Source organism: Akebia trifoliata, chromosome 13 (assembly GCF_017979445.1).
Source record: "Akebia trifoliata isolate Shusen 1 chromosome 13, ASM1797944v1, whole genome shotgun sequence".
NCBI lineage: Eukaryota > Viridiplantae > Streptophyta > Magnoliopsida > Ranunculales > Lardizabalaceae > Akebia > Akebia trifoliata.
The window spans coordinates 11,595,744-11,616,683 of record NC_141387.1 but is presented as its reverse complement, the minus strand read 5'-3'; the positions used below and the strand labels follow the sequence as shown (position 1 = coordinate 11,616,683).

The 20,940-nt window shown below is 36.7% G+C and overlaps 2 protein-coding genes across 2 annotated transcripts; one reads left to right on the top strand and one right to left on the bottom strand.

Moving 5' to 3' along the window:
• The first annotated feature begins 1,578 nt into the window (after positions 1–1,578).
• LOC147387854 (phosphatidylglycerophosphate phosphatase 1, chloroplastic/mitochondrial-like) lies at positions 1,579–7,353 on the top strand. Its single transcript, XM_086421380.1, has 5 exons — positions 1,579–2,206; positions 2,294–2,371; positions 6,564–6,637; positions 6,710–6,814; positions 6,956–7,353. The coding sequence occupies exons 1-5, from the start codon at positions 1,636–1,638 to the stop codon at positions 7,070–7,072; spliced, it is 945 nt and encodes a 314-aa protein (XP_086277506.1). The 5' UTR covers positions 1,579–1,635; the 3' UTR covers positions 7,073–7,353.
• Positions 7,354–10,556: 3,203 nt separating this feature from the next.
• Positions 10,557–15,187, bottom strand: LOC147387853 (putative sodium/metabolite cotransporter BASS1, chloroplastic). Its single transcript, XM_086421772.1, has 7 exons — positions 14,641–15,187; positions 12,920–13,013; positions 12,803–12,836; positions 12,666–12,720; positions 11,871–11,954; positions 11,510–11,797; positions 10,557–10,912 (listed from the first exon to the last, which is right to left on the bottom strand). Exons 1-7 carry the CDS (start codon positions 15,157–15,159, stop codon positions 10,760–10,762), a joined length of 1,227 nt encoding a protein of 408 aa, XP_086277898.1. The 5' UTR covers positions 15,160–15,187; the 3' UTR covers positions 10,557–10,759.
• Positions 15,188–20,940: the final 5,753 nt, after the last annotated feature.

The following is a 20,940-nucleotide window of genomic DNA, read 5'->3' as shown; positions in this document are numbered from 1 at the left end:
TGGTGCAACAATCAACCTCTTATGGAAGTATTTCCTTCTTTGTATTCCATATCCTTAAAAAAAGGGTTCCCAATCGCATCCTTCCGACGAGATGTAGGCGGAGAACGGGCTTGGGACTTTGGATTTCGAAGAGGTATTGATGGCTTGGAGTTGGTAGAAGTTGGCAGATTAATCGATGTAGCTTCGAGTATCGACCTTCGCTTGGGTAGGGAAGACGAGAGAGTGGATGGCAAGCAAAGATGGCAAGTTTTCGGTACGTTCCTTCTACCATTCCTTGGGTAACAATGGCGATAATACATTCCCTTGTGTCCCAATTTGGGGACCAAAGGTGCCAAGCAAAGTTGCTTTTTTCACTTGGACGGCATCGCTAGGAAGGATACAAACGATGGACTTTTTGATGCGGCGGGGGTGGTATGGGGCAAGTTGTTGTGTCTTATGTATGGAAAATGGAGAATCCTTGGATCATCTTCTCCTTCATTGCAAATTTTCTCATGGTATTTTGGCACAATTCTTTAAGTTGTATGGAATCCTAACTTGTCTTCCAAAAACAATAAAGGACCTTCTCACGTGTTGGCCGTCAATCGGGTATTCTTTTAGAGGCACAAGGAGACTTCTGTGGAGCATTACACCATTCGCAATTTGTTGGGGGGTGTGGCTGGAGAGGAATAGACGCATCTTTGAAGGGAAACAAATGGATTGCACAGACATGTTTGTATCTATTTTGGGTCTTTTGTTTTGTTGGTCTAAAGTTTATAAGGAGTTTAGGGGGCTGTTTTTCGAGGACTTTCTTTACAATTGGGAGGGGATTCATTGTATTTCTCGTGAGTAGTTCCTTATGTAAGGTTCTGCTAGGTTGGTCATCTCGACCGGTCTAGCCTTATTTTTATGAATATAATGATACTTATCAAAAAAAAAAATGGTTGTACAGTTGAACCATTGGTTTTGAAAAACAAATGATTCTTTATAAAATATTGGTTCAAGGATAATTGAACCAGTTATTTTTAAAAGTCCGATCAGACATGATCACACCATTGGCCCGATTCGATTTTTAAAATAATCCTCAGAGGTTGCTGAGTCGATCATTGAGAAAAACCCTAATAGGAGATGTAAAGAGAATGAAGGAGAGATGGAGACAAAACCAAGTCCAATTAAGATGGGTGTATTTTTGTTTTATTAAATTTTATTTATTTTAACAATAAAAAATACAAATTAATAGAGAGAATCATTTTCGACAAGGGAGATAAGTGCAATTACCAGAAAGCTAACAGGTTATGTGGAATTATGTTATACCGTAGAGAGTAAAAGTCTAATTTGTCCTTTATTAATTATTTTGTGTATATTATAAAATAGTTGGTGTGGCAATATTAATGGACTAGTAGAAATTGTCTTATGGGACCATATAACATACTTGATAGGGTAGAGAAGATATTCTCATCTCTTTGGGATAAAAACAAAAAGAGACCCAATTTCACTAAATTATTTTCACTTATTTTTTTAATCATAAATATTAAAATTATGAAATAAACAAATATGTTGATTTGATAAAAAGTACTGATTTTTTTTTTTTTTTTTCAGCATTAAGTGCTGAAAATAAGCCCAAACAAACAGCCCCTAAATAAAATAAAATAAGCCGAAATGCAAGCAACCTTCGTTTCTCCAGTGCCCACTTATTGTTATCCCCATGTCCATAAGCAACTCAACTCTGCTCATAATTCCCAGATCGCCACTCCAACAACAACAAAAACAACAAAGACTGGAAGAAGAACCATTCTATGTTCTCATCACAACAAGAATCAAACTCAGCAAAAAAAACCTCTCACAAATAACCTGTTATTATCAGAGGAAACTCATTCCTTCTCTGTAGGTATAGACAACAACAAGATTCAGAGAGACATTTCTACAAACATGTGGTGGTCGAATCTAAAAGCTTCATTAGGGCAGCGTTTCAACTTCGAGGGTGTCTCCTCTTCGGTGTCAGTGGTGACCAAAGACTCACACCTGGCTCTCCCACACCTCAGAGTGCCAGATATAACGTGGATCGATTGGGTGGAGCTGAAGCAGATAGGTTTTCAAGGGGTTGTGTTTGATAAAGATAATACCCTTACCCCTCCTTACTCTCTCACATTGTGGCCACGTTTGGTTCCTTCTTTGGATAACTGTAAATCTGTCTTTGGTGATAATGTTGTTGTTTTTAGTAACTCTGCTGGTAATTCGTTTTGCTTTTTCACCAATTTTTTCCTTCAATTTTTTGTTTGCTTGTTTGGTTTTTCATGTTCTTGATTTGGTATATTAGGGCTTTATCAATATGATGCTGATGGGTCCAAAGCAAGAGCTCTTGAGGAGTTTGTTGGAGTTCATGTTATAAGACATGGTAATTTTCTGAATTTTTTTTTTTCATCTTTAGTTCCAAATTGAATTAGCATAGATTGTAAAATGGTCTAATGGGTTGCAACAATTAATGGAAATTTGAGTACCCCATTTAATTTGATGCAATTCTTTGTACAACTTTAAACTCTATATCATGGTTTTTTAATCTTGGATTTTCATCTCATCTTGTTCATCAATGATACCGAGATGACTCGCAAGACATCTCGGACATGATGGAAATTTTTGCCTGGGTTTCGGAACCAAAAAGAAGGAGAAATCGAAGGAGGAGAGGGAGAAAATGGGGGAATTTGGCCATGGCATCTCGTTTCGTTAATGAACCATACCTAGATAACTCAGGCATTTTTTTAAACCATGCTCCATGCTGTTAATTTGGTAAACCTTTATATTGCCTATTTGATGAAATTAACTGCTACATTATCCGTTTAATTTTAGAATAAAATTCACACTACACGTTAACTGGTGTTGTCTCAATTAAGGAATGGTTGGTTAGGGCATCTGTTAAAAATTGGAATCTTGGTGGGAATGACTACAAACTTCTTCAATATGTAGGATATAGGAATGCTAGAGTAAGTGACAAGTTTTTGTGAACTTGACTAGTCTTATGAGAGAAGTTAATTAGCACTTATGCACCTTAAGTAGGACTAGATGAGAATACTGAGTGATTAATTTGTAAAAAGATGGAGTACTCTAATGGAAAAATTCTAGATGGAGCTACTTATAAGATTATTTCCAAATTGTTCGAGCATTATTGATTCAGCTCAGGGTGATTTTTTGAGAGGTAGACAGATCCTCGATGGAGTGTGTTGGTTGTGAACGAGTGCATCGATTCGAGGGTAAACGCTAAGGCCCCTGGTGTGATCTATAAAGTTGATTTGGAAAAGACTTATGATCATGTGAGCTGAAACTTCTTTGAATACATGTAAGGAAGGATGGGGTTTGGTCAGAAATGGATTGGGTGGATTTTGAAATGTGTTAGTTCTCCTTCTTTTTCTATTCTCATTAATGGCTCTCTGCATGTATTTTTTAGAAGCTCAAGGGGTCTTAGATAGGGTAACCCCCTCTTACCTTTTCTCTTTTTCATGGTTGTGGAGGCTCTAAGGAGGATGATATCAAAAAGTGTGGAATGTGGGGAGTTATCCGGCTTTTCAGTTGGCCAGAATGGTTCCTTGGTTTCGCATTTACAGTTTGCTTATGACACCTTGGTGTTTTTGGAGGCTTCAATATTTCAATTAGTGCTTCTTGAGTGCTGTTTTTTGCTACTTTGGTGCAGTTTTGGGTTTGACTGTTAATTTCATGAAGAGCAAGTTGTTTGGTGTTGCGGATGTGTCGAATCTGGAGTGGTTAGCGGCGGCGGCTGGTTTTCAGGTTGGCTCACTGTCTTCATCTTATCTGGGGCTTCCCTTAGGGGCACCTTTGACTAGTAAGGCCATGTGGTATTCTGTGGTTGAAAGGGTTGGAAGGAGGTTGAATAGTTGTAAGGCGAAACTGCTATCCAGAGGGGGTTAAGCAACCTAGAGAGATTGTTTATGGAGTTCTTGTGGCACGACAAGGGGAAGACGAAATTCCATTTGGTTGGGTGGAAAAGGGTGTGTATCTCGAAATGTAAAGGTGGTTTGGGTGTGCATAGCTTGGGCCTTATGAATAAATCATTGTTAGGTAAATGGCTTTGGAGGTTCAGGGTGGAAAGTGATAATCTTTGGAGGAGAGTGGTGGTTGCAAAATTTGGGGAGATTGGGTGGAACAGCGGGATAGGGAGGGGTAATTTTTGGTTGTGTGGTATGGAAAGAGTATGTTAAAGATGTCTCAGTTCTTTCATCAAAGAGCAAGGTTTAAGGTGGGGGGATCGTAGGCGGGTGCATTTTTGGGAGGATTTATGGTGTGGGGATACGTTGTTGAAAATAGTTTTCCTCTCCTTTTTCAGTTGTCTTCCAAGAAAGGGGCTACATTTTCTGATTTTTTGGTGGTTAGTGTTGGAATGATTGGTTGGGATTTTGGTTTTGGACGGGCTTTTAATGATAGGGAGGTGGATGAGATATCGTTGTTGACGAGATGGCTAGTAGATACTCCCGTGTCCGGGACTCAACGGATACAAGTATTTGGAAAGAGTACAAGGATGGCGTTTTTTTCGGTTAGATCGTTTTATCGTTCCCTCATTTCTAATGGGGCAGGGAATTTTCCTTCTGTGGCTATTTGGGGTCCAAAAGTCCCGTCTAAGATTGCTTTTTTATTTTATTTTATTTGGTATGCGACTTGGTATAGTATCCTCACCATGGACGATTTGATTTGAAGGGGGTTTTGCTCTCCGAGTTATTGCATCATGAGTAAAAGGGGTGGGGAGACTACTAGCCACCTTTTGCTTCATTGCACGTGGGCTTATTTGGGTTGTGGACTGTCTTCCTCGGTCGATGAATTCCCTTTTCGAGTCTTGGCCGAGTATGGGTGCATCTTTCACAGCGGCAAAACAAATTGTGTGGTCCATTATTCCATTTGTGATGTGTTGGGGGGTGTGGAAAGAAAGAAATCACCGAGTCTTCAATAGGTTAGAAATGACCTTAGGGTATGTTTGATTGCACATGGAAAATAGGGTGGAAAATCAATTTCCATGGAAAATGACATTTTTCAAGTGTTTGATTGCACATGGAAATGGAAATTCATTCTCCACCCCATTCAAAAAGTCCACTAAATCATGGATTTCACTTTCCCACCCATATGGGTGGGAAAATGAAATCCACCCATATTTTCCATTCTCAATTCTTCCCTACCACCACCACTACCACCACCACCACCACCATTACACTAACCTCGCCATCGTCGTCACTGCTGTCGGCTCCGTCTCCGACCACTTTATCTCTCTCTCTTCTTCTTTTTCTTCTTCTCCTTCTTCTTCATCCTCACCTCTTCCGCTACCACCACCACCACCACCACCACCACGACGTTCTCCCCCCATCTTCCTTGCTTATCTCCGTTGCCGCCGTCATCACCGCCACCGCCACCGTCGCCGTTGTGCCGCCACCACCTTCGTTGCCACCGTCACCACATCCTCCCCCCTCCCTCTTCCTCGTCATCTTCTTCTTCCTCTCCCCCTCTTCTCATCTTCTTCGTCCTTCTCCTCTTCTTCTTTTTTCTCATAATTTTCCATGATTTTATCCAAATGAAATCAAACAATGGAGTTTGATTTTCCAACCATACCTATTTTCCACAACTAATTTTCCATGGATTTCAAATTCCATGGAAAGTGACTTTCCATGCAATCAAACATACCCTTAGAGGAAAATTTTGTTTCTATTAAAGGTTCTCTCTATTCTTGGTGTAAGGCCTTTGTTGAGTTTAGAGGTGTCTTCCTTGAAGACTTTATGGGGAGATGGGATTTAAAATGTAGATTGTCTAAATCGCTGGGTTGGTTTGTTTATTTTTTTTTCTTTTTCTTTTTCTTTTCTTGTTGGTCTCCTCGACCACCTTTTAATATATGTTGCATTTACCTATCAATAAAATGAAAAATTCTAGATGTAGAAAGTATTTCGATAGTAAGGGACCTAAATGTGCATATAAGGAAAGCCAATATAGATATGAAATAGTCCATGGAGGACAATGTTTGGTGTGAGAACTGAGATAGTAGTTAGAATCCTTGACTTTGTCACAACAACCTAATTTAGCAAATACCAATTCTAAAATTCCTTTTACAATTGGAACAATCAAAAGGCATATCAACTTTTCTCCTTTTAAGAAGTAAGGAAAACTTTATATGCAAAGATTGTAATGTTATTCCAAGAGAGAGTTTAACTATACAACATAGGTGAATTGCTATGGATGTTTGCACGAAGAGGTGGAAGACAATGATTAAAAGTTGAGAGTTTAGTATCATTTAGGAAAAGTAATTGATAGAAGGAAACTATAATTTTGAATTGCTTTTTATTTTTTATTTTTAATGAAAATAGAAAACAATTTGGAAATTGCATTTTAAGAGGCAATGTGAGACACTAGTGATCCTCCTAGAAAGGAATCCCTACCTTGGAAACCATCCTACTGTAGAATTTAGGTAAAATTTTGAGAATAAATTTCGAAAACTCCACAAGCAAATGCTTCCATGTCTTAACCATTTGGGAGGATATTTTACCCAAGTTATCACTTTATGTTAATTTGTACTACTTAATTAACTTATGTATGTTAAACTTCAGGGGTGAAGAAGCCAGCTGGAACAGCCGAGGACATTGAAAAATATTTTGGTTGTGCATCCTCACTACTTGTCATGGTAGATATCTGTACACGTTCAGTGGTTCAATATCATTTCTATTTACTTATGTGGCCAATTTCTGCATGCCAGGTTGGTGATCGGCCTTTTACAGACATTGTTTATGGAAATCAAAATGGGTTTCTGACTATTTTAACCGAACCCTTTAGTCTTGAGGAGCCTTTTGTCGTTAAGCAGGTTAGTCTTCCTTTACTTTCATTTCCTTGTTTTATAACTTCTTTGGATTGTAGTAGAAATCAAGGTGATGGAGCTCTCTAGGGATATATTTCTTTGTTGTTGCTAGAACTTGGTGAGTACTGCTAATGTAAAAAAATTCAGGTTAGGAAATTGGAAGCTTCTCTCTTAAACTATTGGCATCAGAGAGGGTTGAAACCCACTGATCACAGCCTCATGCCAGAAGCCATGCAGTGTGTGAAGGTTCCACAATATCTGTAAGAAACGTTATTACATATTAATGTAAATGAGTTGTCATGTTGATAGCTTAGTGAAAGTTTTCTTATGACACCCATAGTCACCAAGTCGGGGTTCAGGAATAAGTCGGCATGGGAAAATTGGGCAAAATCGGGAAACATCGGAAAAAAGTCGGGAAAAAATCGAGCTAGGATAGGGCTATGTAATTGTTCCAATTAGCGGGTGTTTTCATATTATATCATCAAGTTCCATATTAACTAGAATGATAAATCAAGAATTCTCATGTTCCACAACAAGTAATCACAGATTCAAGGTTTATATTATTCACAATATAAAATATACCACAATCATGAGTCCGGATTAGGATTCATTAACAGACCAAAAACATCAAATCAATGTCATTCTCATTATTTTATGTATTATTCGTGATTTAATTGCAAAGTTCGTAAAAGTCATGTATTATTAAAAAGACGTGATTAAATCAGTGAAGGAAAATATTCACAATCTAATCGCGACTTTTTCAAGAAGTCAGAGACTTTGGTGACTATGATGACACCACCATTGTTTATTTATGGGCATCCCACAGGCGCATACGCAACATCACATGAGTTTAATTAATTTTGATCATGAGTTTAAGAGTTTTGGGATGATATCACATGGCTCGATTTGTTGAGACATTGCAATGCAATTTTGAGTTCGTGGGTACAAGTCTAACTTACCCCCACAAAAACCCCCATTACCTGGAGATTTTTCTTCTACCAAGGTATGTCTTTTCGAATATATTTTTCCTAATCTCAATTAGCTTTGTTTTTGGCTTTCCTATCACCTTTTTAGAGTCTTTCAACTTATACTTAAATGCTCATTTTCATTGGTACCATCATTGGCCTTGTACTTCATAAAATTCTGCTTGACTTGTGAATCCCCTCACGTTTATTCATTTTAATTTTATATGTCCTTGTATTATCTCTCGTCATCGCAACATCCACATCTATGTTTAGTTAATTTTTGTTAGTGATAAAAAAATTTGTGTTCTTAGTTATAGGAAATGCTAGGAAAAGGTTCTATATTGAGAGTGGGAATTTGATCAAAAGTATGAAATTGAACCATTTTATGATCAGAGGGGGAAGCATCATTCTTAATAGAAGATTAATGCTACTTGGGTATCATCCCACCAATGTTCATTTTTTTTTCTTTCAATCTTTTAATGGATAACAGAAACAATAAGTGGTTGTTGCTCTATAACCCTACTTGACCATTAGTTTTGTCTGACATATCATGGTTTCAAGTTTGCTTACTAGAGTTTCCTACTTCTTAACCTATGTATTGGTACCATTATCTTTAAACATGTGTTTGGAAGGTGGGGTGTGGAGATTGGTCTTGTAGTATTGAGAATTGGTAGCAAAACCCAAAATGAACTTCCAACATTCGGCTGTCAACCATGGTTTCAAAACTCGTCTGAGACTGAGATGTATCATCTGAGTTAACTCGGTATCAAGGCTGAACGATACAAATGCACAAGTCACTTTTTTGACCGAGATTTAATACCTCACATTCAATTTTTTGATTTTTTGAACGAGACATCTCAAACATATTGGAAAACTCGTCCGAGACAACTCAGTATTAGACTTGGATGAGACGAGACGCGAAACCGAGTTTTAAAACACTGTTGTCAACAAAGAGTTCTATTGGGGAGATGTTCACAAGCAACATTTACATCATATAATGCAGATGTTGATCCCAAAAAAAAAAAAAGTCTTTTCGAACCAAAGATCTGAAGCCACAAATTAGATAAATATTTCATTTATTGTCAAATCTAATACCATGACATCTTTCCCAATAGGACTTCCGCAAAGGCATTCTACTCAAATTCTAGCTACTACCCCACCTAGATCTTGTACTTGAATAATACTCCATGGTGGCAGTGGGGGTGGCGGTCATCAAGGTTTGGATTCATGGTTTCAAAACTTGGGTTGAGACAATCCATTTAACTCTATTTATAATAATTGTTTTACATATATTTAAATGAAAATATTTTAATAAAATAAGGTATATTAGAAAGCATTTAGTCATTAAACCATGTTTTAGTTATAATAAATATTTAAATTCTAAAAAAAAAAAAATCAATTATGTTAATCAAATTCTACAAAATCCTGGTTGACTTAGTCGAGTTTTAATGACTTGGTTGAGATTTTCAAAATATCGTTTGAGACATCTTGTTTATCTCGTTAGATGATGTGAATGTTGAGAGAACCTGTATCCGTATTGTTTTTGAATGAGGCCGAGATTTAAAACCATGTTTGGGTTTCGTACCATTTCAAAATGTTTCGTTTACGACATTCTGGTTTCAACCAAGACCGGAACAAAATATTGACCATTGTGATTTTTCTCCTTGCCTAGAGGCATTTTAAACCTTAGTGGCAATGAAGATGAGAGATGTCAAATGATTAAGTGACAGAAACAATTAAAATAAAATCAATTTTTTGAACCTATTTTACTATCAGCGCACCTTTCATTATGTGAAACCCTAAAGGGTCACAATATGATGTTGCTTGATTATGCCAATGCATGAATGGGCACTATAGATTCCACACTTGAAACACAATCATAAGTGAATGTTTGAGAATAAGTAAAAGTTGGGGTGCCAATAGAAGCTCGATTGGTTTTTTAAGCTTTTTCACTTATATCACTTATATCTCGAGGAAAAGCATCTATGGTTCCCATACACTTTCACTTTAGGATGGGGGTGTGCGATGTGAGGTCTAATCTTTAGGTCACTTCAGCATTATTCTATAAAATTATTATAAAAAATTCCTATGAACATTGTTATTTATTATTATTATTATTTTTTTGAGTAACAATGATGTACACAAAAGATAGGGTCTGGGTCAAGAGGGGAAGATGGGTTTAATCTAAGCTTGATAATGAAAGTTGGAGCAATGACCAGGACCATGCCTCAAGAAACAAAGGTCTTGATGTTGAATTGCTCCTTGGAAGCCATCCTCAAGGATTTATCCCAAAAATTACTTGGTATGTGTTGGGGGAGGGATGGTGCCCGAGGATTTGTCGGGGGCTTTAAGAGGCCGGGATGCCTTGGCTGTTGGACAAAATCTTTTGGGCCCCTTCTCTCACGTGGGTTTGTGTAGGTAAAGTTTGGCTTTTGATTATTGATTTTTGGGTAAATTTATGATGAATTAACTGGCTCCAACCCACTTTTGGCTTCTAGCTTTTGTGGGAATCCGAAAGCCATATGAGCACCAAGATTTTTGACTCTCAAACGTGCTTTTTATAGACAGAAAACAACACAACCTTAGATTTTTGAAGAATCAAATCTTTAATAACAATTTGAAACACACAAATTTAAACTACAATAGTACATAGTCAAACGGCAGCACTGTTTTAAGCATAAAAATTGCAACTCAGGCATCTCAGCTTGGTTATAATATATAGATAGATACCAAGGCCGTATGTGAGCTGAAATGAATCAAAATCGTGAACCATCCATACTATAAAACTGGCATTGTTGATGAAAATTCTTATTAAAAAAAATTCAAGTTAGGAAAAGGAACAACTAAATCCCTCTTAATTTCAACAACAAATGATGAAATAATCAATTATGATTTACTCCAATGCTTGGGCAATAAAATTAGAGAAGCAAGAACACAAGCATACCGATTCTAATCCTTATCGAACGTATATGAATTTGTTTCGGTGCTAATCCTGCTTATGGGTCGGTGTAGTGCATCTCCAGATTCCAGCTAGCACACTGCCGAAAATTGAGTGGCAAACACTGGAAACTGCACAAGGTACTGCCGTCAAGGGATTTCCGAAATGCTGACCAGCAAGAACCACTCCAAGCACCGAGTTCTGAAAGGTAGACGTTAAAAGTCAAGTATACTTGAAGTAAAAATGAAGAAATTCAGAGGTAAAAAATCCCCTGGGGAATTTATGATTGTGCGGAAAAATGTTATTTGCAGATATTATATTATGCATTTCCATTGGAAACTCACATCCGGTCTTGGTGGGAAAAATATTCTCCGACCTTTTTTTTTCTCACTTATAGTGGGTATCCCCACTCTTCGGGTGAGACTAATCCCACGGTCACTCGCAACACCCCCTCAGAAAGTCCTACATGGCGTCCAACTGGCTGAGTCGAAGGTCAACCGGACCCTGGAGGGCGGTCCCAAGGAATTCATTGCTTCGTGGGGTTTCGAACACTTGACCTACCCTTCCTTGGGAGCTTATCAAGGCTCGGCTTGCCACTAGGCCAACTCCTTGGGGTTATACTATATTCTCCAACTGGAAACCTCTTGGAAAATGATTTTCTCGTCAGTGGGAAATGACCAAACCACCTCCCTTTTTGCCATTTTGCCAGCTACAATCAAGCATTTTCTTACAAAATCCATTTTATCGGGAAAACATTTTCTCTAACATACACACCCTTGGATGGAATGCGTTACTTACCTGCATGCCAACCTCAATGGAGATGGTGCGCGAGGATGACACATCAAGCCCAAGCATCCTTGAAAGTATATAACCGAATAGAAAGCCAGACGCATGGAGGAGACATGTAGCAAGAACAACTTGTCGACCGGACATAAGGATCGCAGAAGCATTTTGGGCAATTGCATTACCACATAAAACAGCTACAGTTAACACGGCAATGGGTGGCATGAAAGGAGACACTACCTTAACCACACTTCGGCAATATTGGTTTAGTAGAGCACCAACCACTACAGGGAGAAGCACGACCTGTTGTGCATGGCACATGTCAAACATGAAAAAATGTAGACGGAAGGGTACCAAGGAAAAACAACCCACCAACCTGTAATGTGGAGATAAGAAGGCCAGCCGCATCTACTGTGACAAATTGCCCAGCAAGTTTGGCTGTGAGAAAAGGGGTCATCACCTGCAATAGCAAACCAAACAGTTAAAAGTGTCATTTAAACTGAGGGCTTATATTTCCACACCAATTTTTTTGTTATGGTTGACCTATTAATGAAATTATATATAAGTAGATAACATCAAATAAGGATATAGACTGTAAAAGGTGTCCTAAAAGAAAAAAAGGATAAAAAAGAAGAAGGGAGCAGCTGCGATGGACGTCCGACAGCAGCCATGATTACTCTCATAACTAGTCCCTTTAGAGCTCAAAGATCTTTTTACACACATGAGTAGAATCTCAAATCGAAGAGCTTATTTGGAGAAGAAGAGATGAAAACCAGATGCATTATTCATAGGAAGAATGGTTATCCGCACCCCAAACACCGCATTTAATTTCATCATTTGGAGTACTACAAAAAAATTGGTGTGGCAATGTAAGCTCTCGAAAAAGATTAATGATTTTCTGACGCCCCCCCTCTAACGCCCCCATATGCCCCATGACGTGGCATGTGCTAGAACCATAGATTCTTTCCTCGGGATACACAACTGTACATCCCCATAAATATGTGGAGTTGTGTATCCCGAGGGAAAAAATCTATGGTTCTAACCCATGGCACGTCAAGGGGTGTGTGTGAGAGGGGGTGTCAGAAAATCAGGACTCCTCCAAAAACCATGGAAGAAAACCGAGCTACTTGAAAAGAAGAATATATGATAAAAGTGGTGATGGTTTCAATACCACAGCAGATAGCGTGCTTGCTGCTGTCATCAAGACCGAGAGAGCCACATTTCCTCTGAAATGCAACAAACACATTAGGATTTCTCTGGTAACATTGTAAGTAAAATGGATTATGAAACTTTTTAGAATTCACATACCGAGCTATATATGTGACAATATTACTTGCGGTTCCTGCACCATAATTAACCAGAAAACTAATAAAAGGGGGAAGAAATGGGATAAAAAACGTAAATACATTACAAACACAAACATACCTCCAGGGCAGCAACCAACTAATATCAAACCAGCTGCATAATAGGAAGGAAGCTTTAAGAGTTTGCTCACAAAGAATCCCGATAATGGCATTATCTGCAACCAGTCACGCTTTCTTTTAGATGCATATTTAGGCCAAACAAACTGAAGCCTAACATTTCTCTTTACTATCATCATTTTAATATCAACTATAGCCCCGATTCAAGGGGCCAATATTCTTAATTTCTAACCAACCAAAACAGTCGAAATTGTGGCCTGATCCAGAAGATTTATGGACTTATATTCAGCCCTACTGGATCATCCCAACCATCCAAACGATGGTTTGGATTGCCAGAAATATAAAGGCCAGAGAACTCGAGAAAAGATGCACTTATTAGGTGGTAAATCAATTGAAAAAGCTTGTTTATGACAAAAAGGTCTCCATGGGGTCCATTGATTGAGAAGTTCAGGTTTATTGATATAAGCACTATCGGTATAAAAATCTGAGTAGTCATTCATGCCTTGAGATTTACCTCGATAACGATAATTTATAACAAACAATTATTGGATCAAATTCCCGGCTTTAATGAACAACCATAATCCAATGTGCATTACAAAACTTTAAGAAGAAAAGACGTGCTGAATTCTTACAGGGTTTGTCATTAGATTCATCAACTACATCCCTGGGCTTTGAGGGCCAATTTCAGTACAAAGACTGTTGTTACAAGTTAGAAAAGTCCTCCTACTCTCCCCCTTACAATGAGATCTAGTCCTTATGCATAATACATGGGAGTGGATGAAATGTCAAATCTGCATCTAAAATTTCTTGTGCATGGTCACCATGTGTCGGTAGTTCAGTTGTAATGTTGTAATCCATTAAACCGTCATATGATGTGCTAGTTGAAATAACAAAAGGTTGTTTTGAGAGGATGGAACTATGAGCTCAAAAATGTGTTCATAACACCCAAGTGTCATTGACAAATGCTGAAGACGTAGACGGACAAAATGGAGACTCAAAAGCCTATATTTAAGAGAATAGGGAGCTATATCTGGCTATTTAGATGGAGATGATACCTCAGACCTGGGATCAAAAACCGCTTTCACAATTTTGTGTTTGCAAATTTGGCGTTGTAGAGGTCAGCAAGTTGGCCACACTCAACTCACTTTTGCCACCTTTTGCGCTATTGTCATTCTTAATTCTGCTTTTTCTATCATTTTATCAACTGATTTATATATTGAATTCCACTCGGCCCATGGTTGGGAACTAATGATTGGCTCTATCTACAAAGATTTGGATTTGCCCATAATGATCAAATTATATCTGTTCTTGTTTACACTTTTCCAGTTCTTCTAGATACTATTTTTAAATATTGGATTCCTATAAACGATGGTCTACCATCACCGATTAAGTCTAGACACAAAATTGGACAAGGGCATCAAAAGAACAGTACCCAAAGTCCGAACACGCCCTAAAACAAGATTCATTCAACTTAACCAACAAAGAATATTGTTGGGCCCAAAAACACCAATCCAAGCAAATTTTTGGAGTTCCCTACTAGCATCTTATACCATTTAAGCAATTTCTAAAACAGATTTTTTAAATAGTGTTCTATAGTTCAATCTCAAAAACAAGTAATACTCATTCATCATTTTAGCCAACTAAACATCAATTTAATGTCAAGCAAAGTGTAACTAAATCTCAATTGACATAAAAAAAACAAGAGAGTAGAATGTATGGGCAAACCGAGTATTGTAGAACGAAGCCAGAGAGTAACTCCTTGGGCATAGCTAGAGCGCCTCGAAGATCGTCGAAAGTAAGGGTCATACCCATACCAAGCATAGTGAGTGTAATACCCATAATAGTCCATTTGGGTTGAATCCAATTGAAGGAATTTGGTTTAATGAGGCCAAGAAGACATCCCAATGCCACCCATATTGGAAATGCTGTAGATAACACTTCTCCCACCAATTCGATCCAACCGAGAAGACTACGGTCTTTGCCACTAGTGGTGGGAGTTGAATTGGCGGAGTGAAGTGGGAGAGATGATGATGGGTTTGAATTTGTTGAAGTTTTACAAAAGAGATTGTGTTTAGTGGGTAGTATTAGAGATGTTGATCTGAGTAGAGATGAAGAGTGAGTTGGGAAGATCAAAGTAGAATAGGGTTTGAAATTGGAGAGAAATGTTTTAGTTCTTGAATGGGTTGTGTTTGGTTTTGCTTCAAATTGAATCACACCTCTCACGTTAAACAGAGAGGACTGCATCTCTCTCTCTCTCTCTCTACACTGACAGTGTTCCCACTTGGCCTTGGGGATGAGTCTGACTCCAAAGCGGGCAGCCCGTTTCAAATTTTGAAGAAACCCTTTAGATTACTAGACACGTGGTTTTTTAGAATTTATTTCACGCCCCGACATTTATCCCAAAATTTGAAATACCTCCTTAAAATGCCACGTGTAACCAATGGAGAGGTGCTTGGGATGAGGGGGAAACGAGTTGGACACTTGACCACTTGACTTGGAACCTGTTTGGAAAGAAAAGTTTTTTTTATTTTTAAAGTTATGAAGTTTGTTTGCATTTAATTTACAAAATTACTTTTATAAAATAAAAATCCTAATATTTTAAAGATAAAAGAAAATTATTTTCTATTTTCTAAAAATTATTTTTTTCTCAAAGTTACTTTCTATCAAACGAGCCCTAATGGGATATGAAAAAGCTTTCATGATAATTCTCAGTGACCTCTACACCTTAAAATGGTAACTCTCTATCATGATTATTTTGGAGAGCTTCCATTGCCTTACCAACTTTTACTAATGGCACCCGAAGATGTATGCTAATTATATGGTGATTTACCATTTCATGAGCTGAATATGATGAAATTACAATTCGGGCTCACTGTTCATTTTAATCTTCAAAACATAAAAAGTCAGATCACAGATTTTTCAGAATGACGATATTGTTGGTTTAAAGTAACGAGATCATTGTGAACATACAAGATCGTCACATTTATAACCAATGAGATTGTCACTTTGAAAAAAGAAATCAGCAATTTCACTACTTTAAATTAGTGAGATTGTCACTTTGAAAAACATGCGATCCTACTCTTCATCTTTTGGGAATTGAAATGAACAGTGAGCCAGAATCGAAATTTCGTCAAAAGTTGATCACTTTTGAGAAATGTTTCATTTAAAATTGGGGTGATGTTAGCAAAAGTTAGTGTTGCAATAGAATCTCTCTTAAGGTATCCATAACATATAAAAAAATGTAAAAATAAAAAAAGTTCAAGTTATATATTCTACACATATAATTATATGATGCTATGAAATGTTCTTGTTATGTTCATAGATAAATTAAGGTTCACATGTACTATATGTTTTTGGATAGGTGAGGTTTACATGTAATATTGTAGGTCACCAAGCATTAAACTTTTGAATGTGTGCATTATGTTGGAAATTTTGAAAAGCGAATAAGAAATAAAGATTAGGAAACGCAAAAAGTCAATGTGAGGCACGATAAAATATCATCATCTTTAAAACGATACTTATTCCCAACACATTAAACATGATCAGTAATAGATTAACGATAAAATTGATTCTAAGATATAACGGATCGAATCAGAGTTCTTGTGATTGATTTCTATAATCTAATCATGCTCTACCGAACGTCAAAATATCAAGAACACTTTGACAAAGAAGAACTTGATGGGAAGAAAATTACAGATTTTTTCTATTGATTTGTATGATTGAAGTGCTTGCAAATGAGAGACAACAAATTCATTTAAATAGACAAGTCTTTAAAAAAATGGTTAACAAAGGGGTGCAAGTTAAAAAACTTCTTTAAAAAAAACATACCATTTTTTGAACAACCCAATTATACCAATGGTGTTAAAACTTCAAATTTCAAACACATTAGACATATTTTTTCAATTGCTTGAAAATCTTGAGTGGTCACAATTGAATGTCACACTGAGCATTTTACTAATGTTGACAATGTATATAGAGTTTCCATCAAATAGGAGGATTATCACAACGTGGAAAAAAGCCTATATTTGATGGCCTAAGACCGTCGAATTTCATAAAATTTGATGGACCAACGTGTCAAAATTTGTATTATAAATTTTTTTTTTTTGACAGACCAAAACTGTTAAATTAATGGAGGATGGGAGAAATTTGATGACTCTAAGCCGTTGAATTGAGGATCATAAAAATTTTTAACTGCTATAAACCATCAAAATTTGCTTTCTGGGCTTTGGTGCGTTAAGTATTCTTGTTAAAATTTTCAATTTTCACATAGTGTATCATCTTTGAAAAATGTTTTTTCTTATTATCAATTTTCTCAAAAGATGTTTTGCTTTCATTATGTAGAACTGTCAATCACTTTGAATTCCTAACTAGTGATACCACATCTACATGTTCATAAATCCTGGTTATTTTGGGTAATTATCTAAATGTTACCCTTAAGTTTGACCAAATATTCTAAAAGGGTTCCACTTCTTATAGGGCTGCAACTTAGGTGAGCTGGCTCAAGCTCAATGGGCTAGCTTGGTTCAAGTTATCTAGACCATGAGTTGAGCTTGGATTACAATATCTCAACCTTTGCACCTGAGGCTATAAAATATACTATACATATTTATTTATTTTTATATCTTTTTTAAGATTTTTTTTTTTTAAATTAATCAAAATAAAATGAAGCTTGTTCAACCAACCCAACCCATCCAAAACTACTTAACTCAGACTAATCCATACTTAACCCGAGTGTAGAATCTCAAGCTCGGGTTGAGCTTGGATTGACGACATCAAGTTGAATGCTTGGGTTGAGTTGAGTTAGGGTTGGGGGCTCTACCACTTAAGTTGAGCTAGGGTTTACCCACCAAACCGCTCAACTCAACCCAAGATAATTCATAAAAATTTCAGAGCCTTACTGATATATGAGATCATATTTAATCATCATGGGTCCTTTCGATGATTCGATCCCTCCTACTCCATCCTTTCTTTTGGAGACAACACTTAGACTACTGAACTCTTGGTGATCCCTATGATCAATCAAGATAATTTGACATAATTTTGGCTTAGATTCATAAAGATTGCATACTTACCTTCGATTGCTAGTTACTTATAGACTTGAGGTCCTTAATTGTAAAATATGTTGTTTAGAACAACACATGGCAGTGTAGAATTTTTTCCTATAACATAGATGATATGATGTCATATCAGATCATGTGTTCTTTTAATCAGTGTATGGGCCTGGTTGATTATTGTCTTATTAGTCTGCAGAGCGTAAGGTAAGATGACCTCAACAAATAATTTTACTTATAAACACCATATATCATGTACTCGAATGTATTCTATTAGCAGACTGGGTCCCCACCCTAACAAGTTAGAAGTTTTTAATCCAAATGTCATAACCTAATACAATCACATCAGATAGGTATCATGATCTATACCCCCATTCCTCAAAATGACTTAAAGTCGAAGGGATGACCTATAGTTCTAGAGTCGTGCTGGAGTTACTACGAAATTCATTGCGGTTCACACCGTGCAGATGATAAGGTACGCACAGAACTGTAGATATTTTCGGTCGTATCTTGATGAAAAACATCTATGACTCATAACAGTGTGAAATGTGGTGAATTTCGCAGTTACTTCAGCATTTTCCGTCGTTCTCTTTGGACTTTGGAAAAAAAAAAAAAAAAGTTTAGGATTTGGTGTGTATTTGTTTAGAATGAGCCAAATTTGAACTTGTGTTCGGTTTAACATACACAAAAGAGATAATCATATTTTATTTGTACTAGAGATGCTAACTTGCTAAGTTATTTAAAGCTTAAGAGTTTTAATATCACAACATAGGTTCAAAACCTACCTCCATCGACTAATCACTAATTCGCTTGCTTATGGAAAAAAAAAAATAGCGTAAGAAAATCCTAATCCTACATCAACGTATGATATGATCATACAGTACTAGATTTGAATTTATTGTTTTCAAGTGTGTGTGATTTAAATTATTTGAAAAAAAAAAAAAAAGAACTATCAATGATACGAAGAGCATTCCTAATGTTGATTAAGGTTTGATTTATATGATTTGAATATATTTAATAAATTTCTCTCCATGTGGTGGTAGTTGTAGTGGACCGAAATTTATTCTATTTTGATGTGAAATCGCTCACATCTCCCAACCATTATTGGGAGATGCATTATAGAAAAATAATTATTTATTTATTTTTTAATCTATTGGGTCAGGTATTAAGAAAGGAAGATATTACATAAATCTAAGAGATTCCAAGATATGACTACTACAATTGCAGGGTTGATTATAAAGTTATTGATTTCTCAGTTGTTGAGATTATAATCATGGTTAAAAAAACTCGTTTTGACGTCTCATTTCGTCCATGAACAAGACTGAGTCATCACGGACAAGTTTTCCAATTTGTTTGAATCGTCTTGATCAACAATGAGACAAATGAATCATGATTTTAAATCTCATCTGATATGTTTGACTTGTCTATCCATCTCGTTGGTGGAGGATAACTAAACATGTCAGACAAGATTTAAAATCATGATTATAATTGCACCCACTAATTCATAGTTTAGCCCAACCAATTTTTTACAGACCCAATCCCAACTTTTGTATGAGATTGTAGGAATACAGGCTCTGCCATTTGGTAGGTACCACTTATAACTTTGGATCTTATTAGATGGATTAGATGATGTAGCAGTACATTTTAACGAGATGTTGATCCTGTTGTTCTAAATTACTTGAATCTCTAACAAGTTCCATCGTTTTATTTTGTTCTTAGAACGATTAGGCATCAATGAAGCGTAAGGTTTAAGTCTTAACTTAAGGATCGTAACATACCCCATTGCTTCAAGGCAGACGCCCTCTTTAGCCCACTTTATGACGAGCCCCCACAACCCTTTGACCTTCTTTCCAAGTATAAGTACCATTTTCACCTTTTTCATAGGTCGCTCGTTGACTAATCACAGTGGCCTACTATAGTGGACCCTTCCATATCCCCGAGCCCCCCAACCCTTTGACCTTCTTTCCAAGTATAAGTACCATCACCTTTTTTTCGCTCATTGACTAATCACAGTGGCCTACTTAGTGGACCCTTCCATATCCCATCTCTTTTTTTTTTTTTTTTAACCCCTTTCATATCCCATATTATAGAAAAGTCCATTTTTTTAGAACCCCTTCCATATCCCATACTTTAAAAAAGCCCTTTCTTCTTCTGTTTTTTTTTCCCTCCATAATCGCCTCCCCATGATTCAAACCCTTGATGGAGTTGGCTTTAATACCAAATGTTAAGACTCAAACCAATGCTTCAAAAATAGTTAGGCGTCAATGGAGCAGAAAGTTTAACTCTTCCCTTTAATTAATTGTTGTTGTATTGGCAAGTTACTTATCACCAATTATGTACAGGTCGAGAATGACAGACTTACGAAAAAAGTACTTTTATGTTCACATCTGATTTCCATCATTTATGCCAATTTAATCCAATAAGATGGACAAAATGGAGATTTGTAGATCCTACATCGACAATATCTGACTACAGGGCATAGTTTCTTAAACGATTGGTTCATTGAAGACCAAAACAAAACATTGATCTTGAAACATATCAAATATTTTGTGATGTCTGAAATTGTTTCAATGATTTTCTCCAACCTAAATATTGCCTAGACTGAGATCTCATTTTTATAATCCTTAGAAAAATTATTACTTAAAACACATGCAAACTTATAAACTTCAAAAGAATATACGATTGATCATCCATAAAATTAATATCAAACAAAAATATGTGAAACTGCACATGCATTTAGCCAAGTAAGGCAGCCTTAGTCCCAAACCACATTTTTTCTTTTCTAATATAGAAATCAGCACAAAAATGAAAATTTTGATGTAGTATTTATTTCTTGTCAATTCCAATTATCAGATTGTCAATCGTCGGGTAATTAGTTTTGTGTTATATATTAAACATGGAATTAAAATTAAACGGGACAAATCTCCATTTCGTACCCTGAATATTAGAGCTGCAACCAGGGTGGGCTGGCCCG

Excerpts from the sequence above, each read along its gene's own strand:
- LOC147387854 (XM_086421380.1), top strand. The coding sequence starts at position 1,636 with ATGCAAGCAACCTTCGTTTCTCCAGTGCCCACTTATTGTTATCCCCAT. Across the intron at positions 2,372-6,563 it reads AGTTCATGTTATAAGACATG|GGGTGAAGAAGCCAGCTGGA; the intron begins GTAATTTTCTGA and ends GTTAAACTTCAG. Across the intron at positions 6,638-6,709 it reads CATCCTCACTACTTGTCATG|GTTGGTGATCGGCCTTTTAC; the intron begins GTAGATATCTGT and ends TCTGCATGCCAG.
- LOC147387853 (XM_086421772.1), bottom strand. The coding sequence starts at position 15,159 with ATGCAGTCCTCTCTGTTTAACGTGAGAGGTGTGATTCAATTTGAAGCA. Across the intron at positions 13,014-14,640 it reads GCTTCGTTCTACAATACTCG|ATAATGCCATTATCGGGATT; the intron begins GTTTGCCCATAC and ends GACTGGTTGCAG. Across the intron at positions 11,798-11,870 it reads TTCTTATCTCCACATTACAG|GTCGTGCTTCTCCCTGTAGT; the intron begins GTTGGTGGGTTG and ends CATGCACAACAG.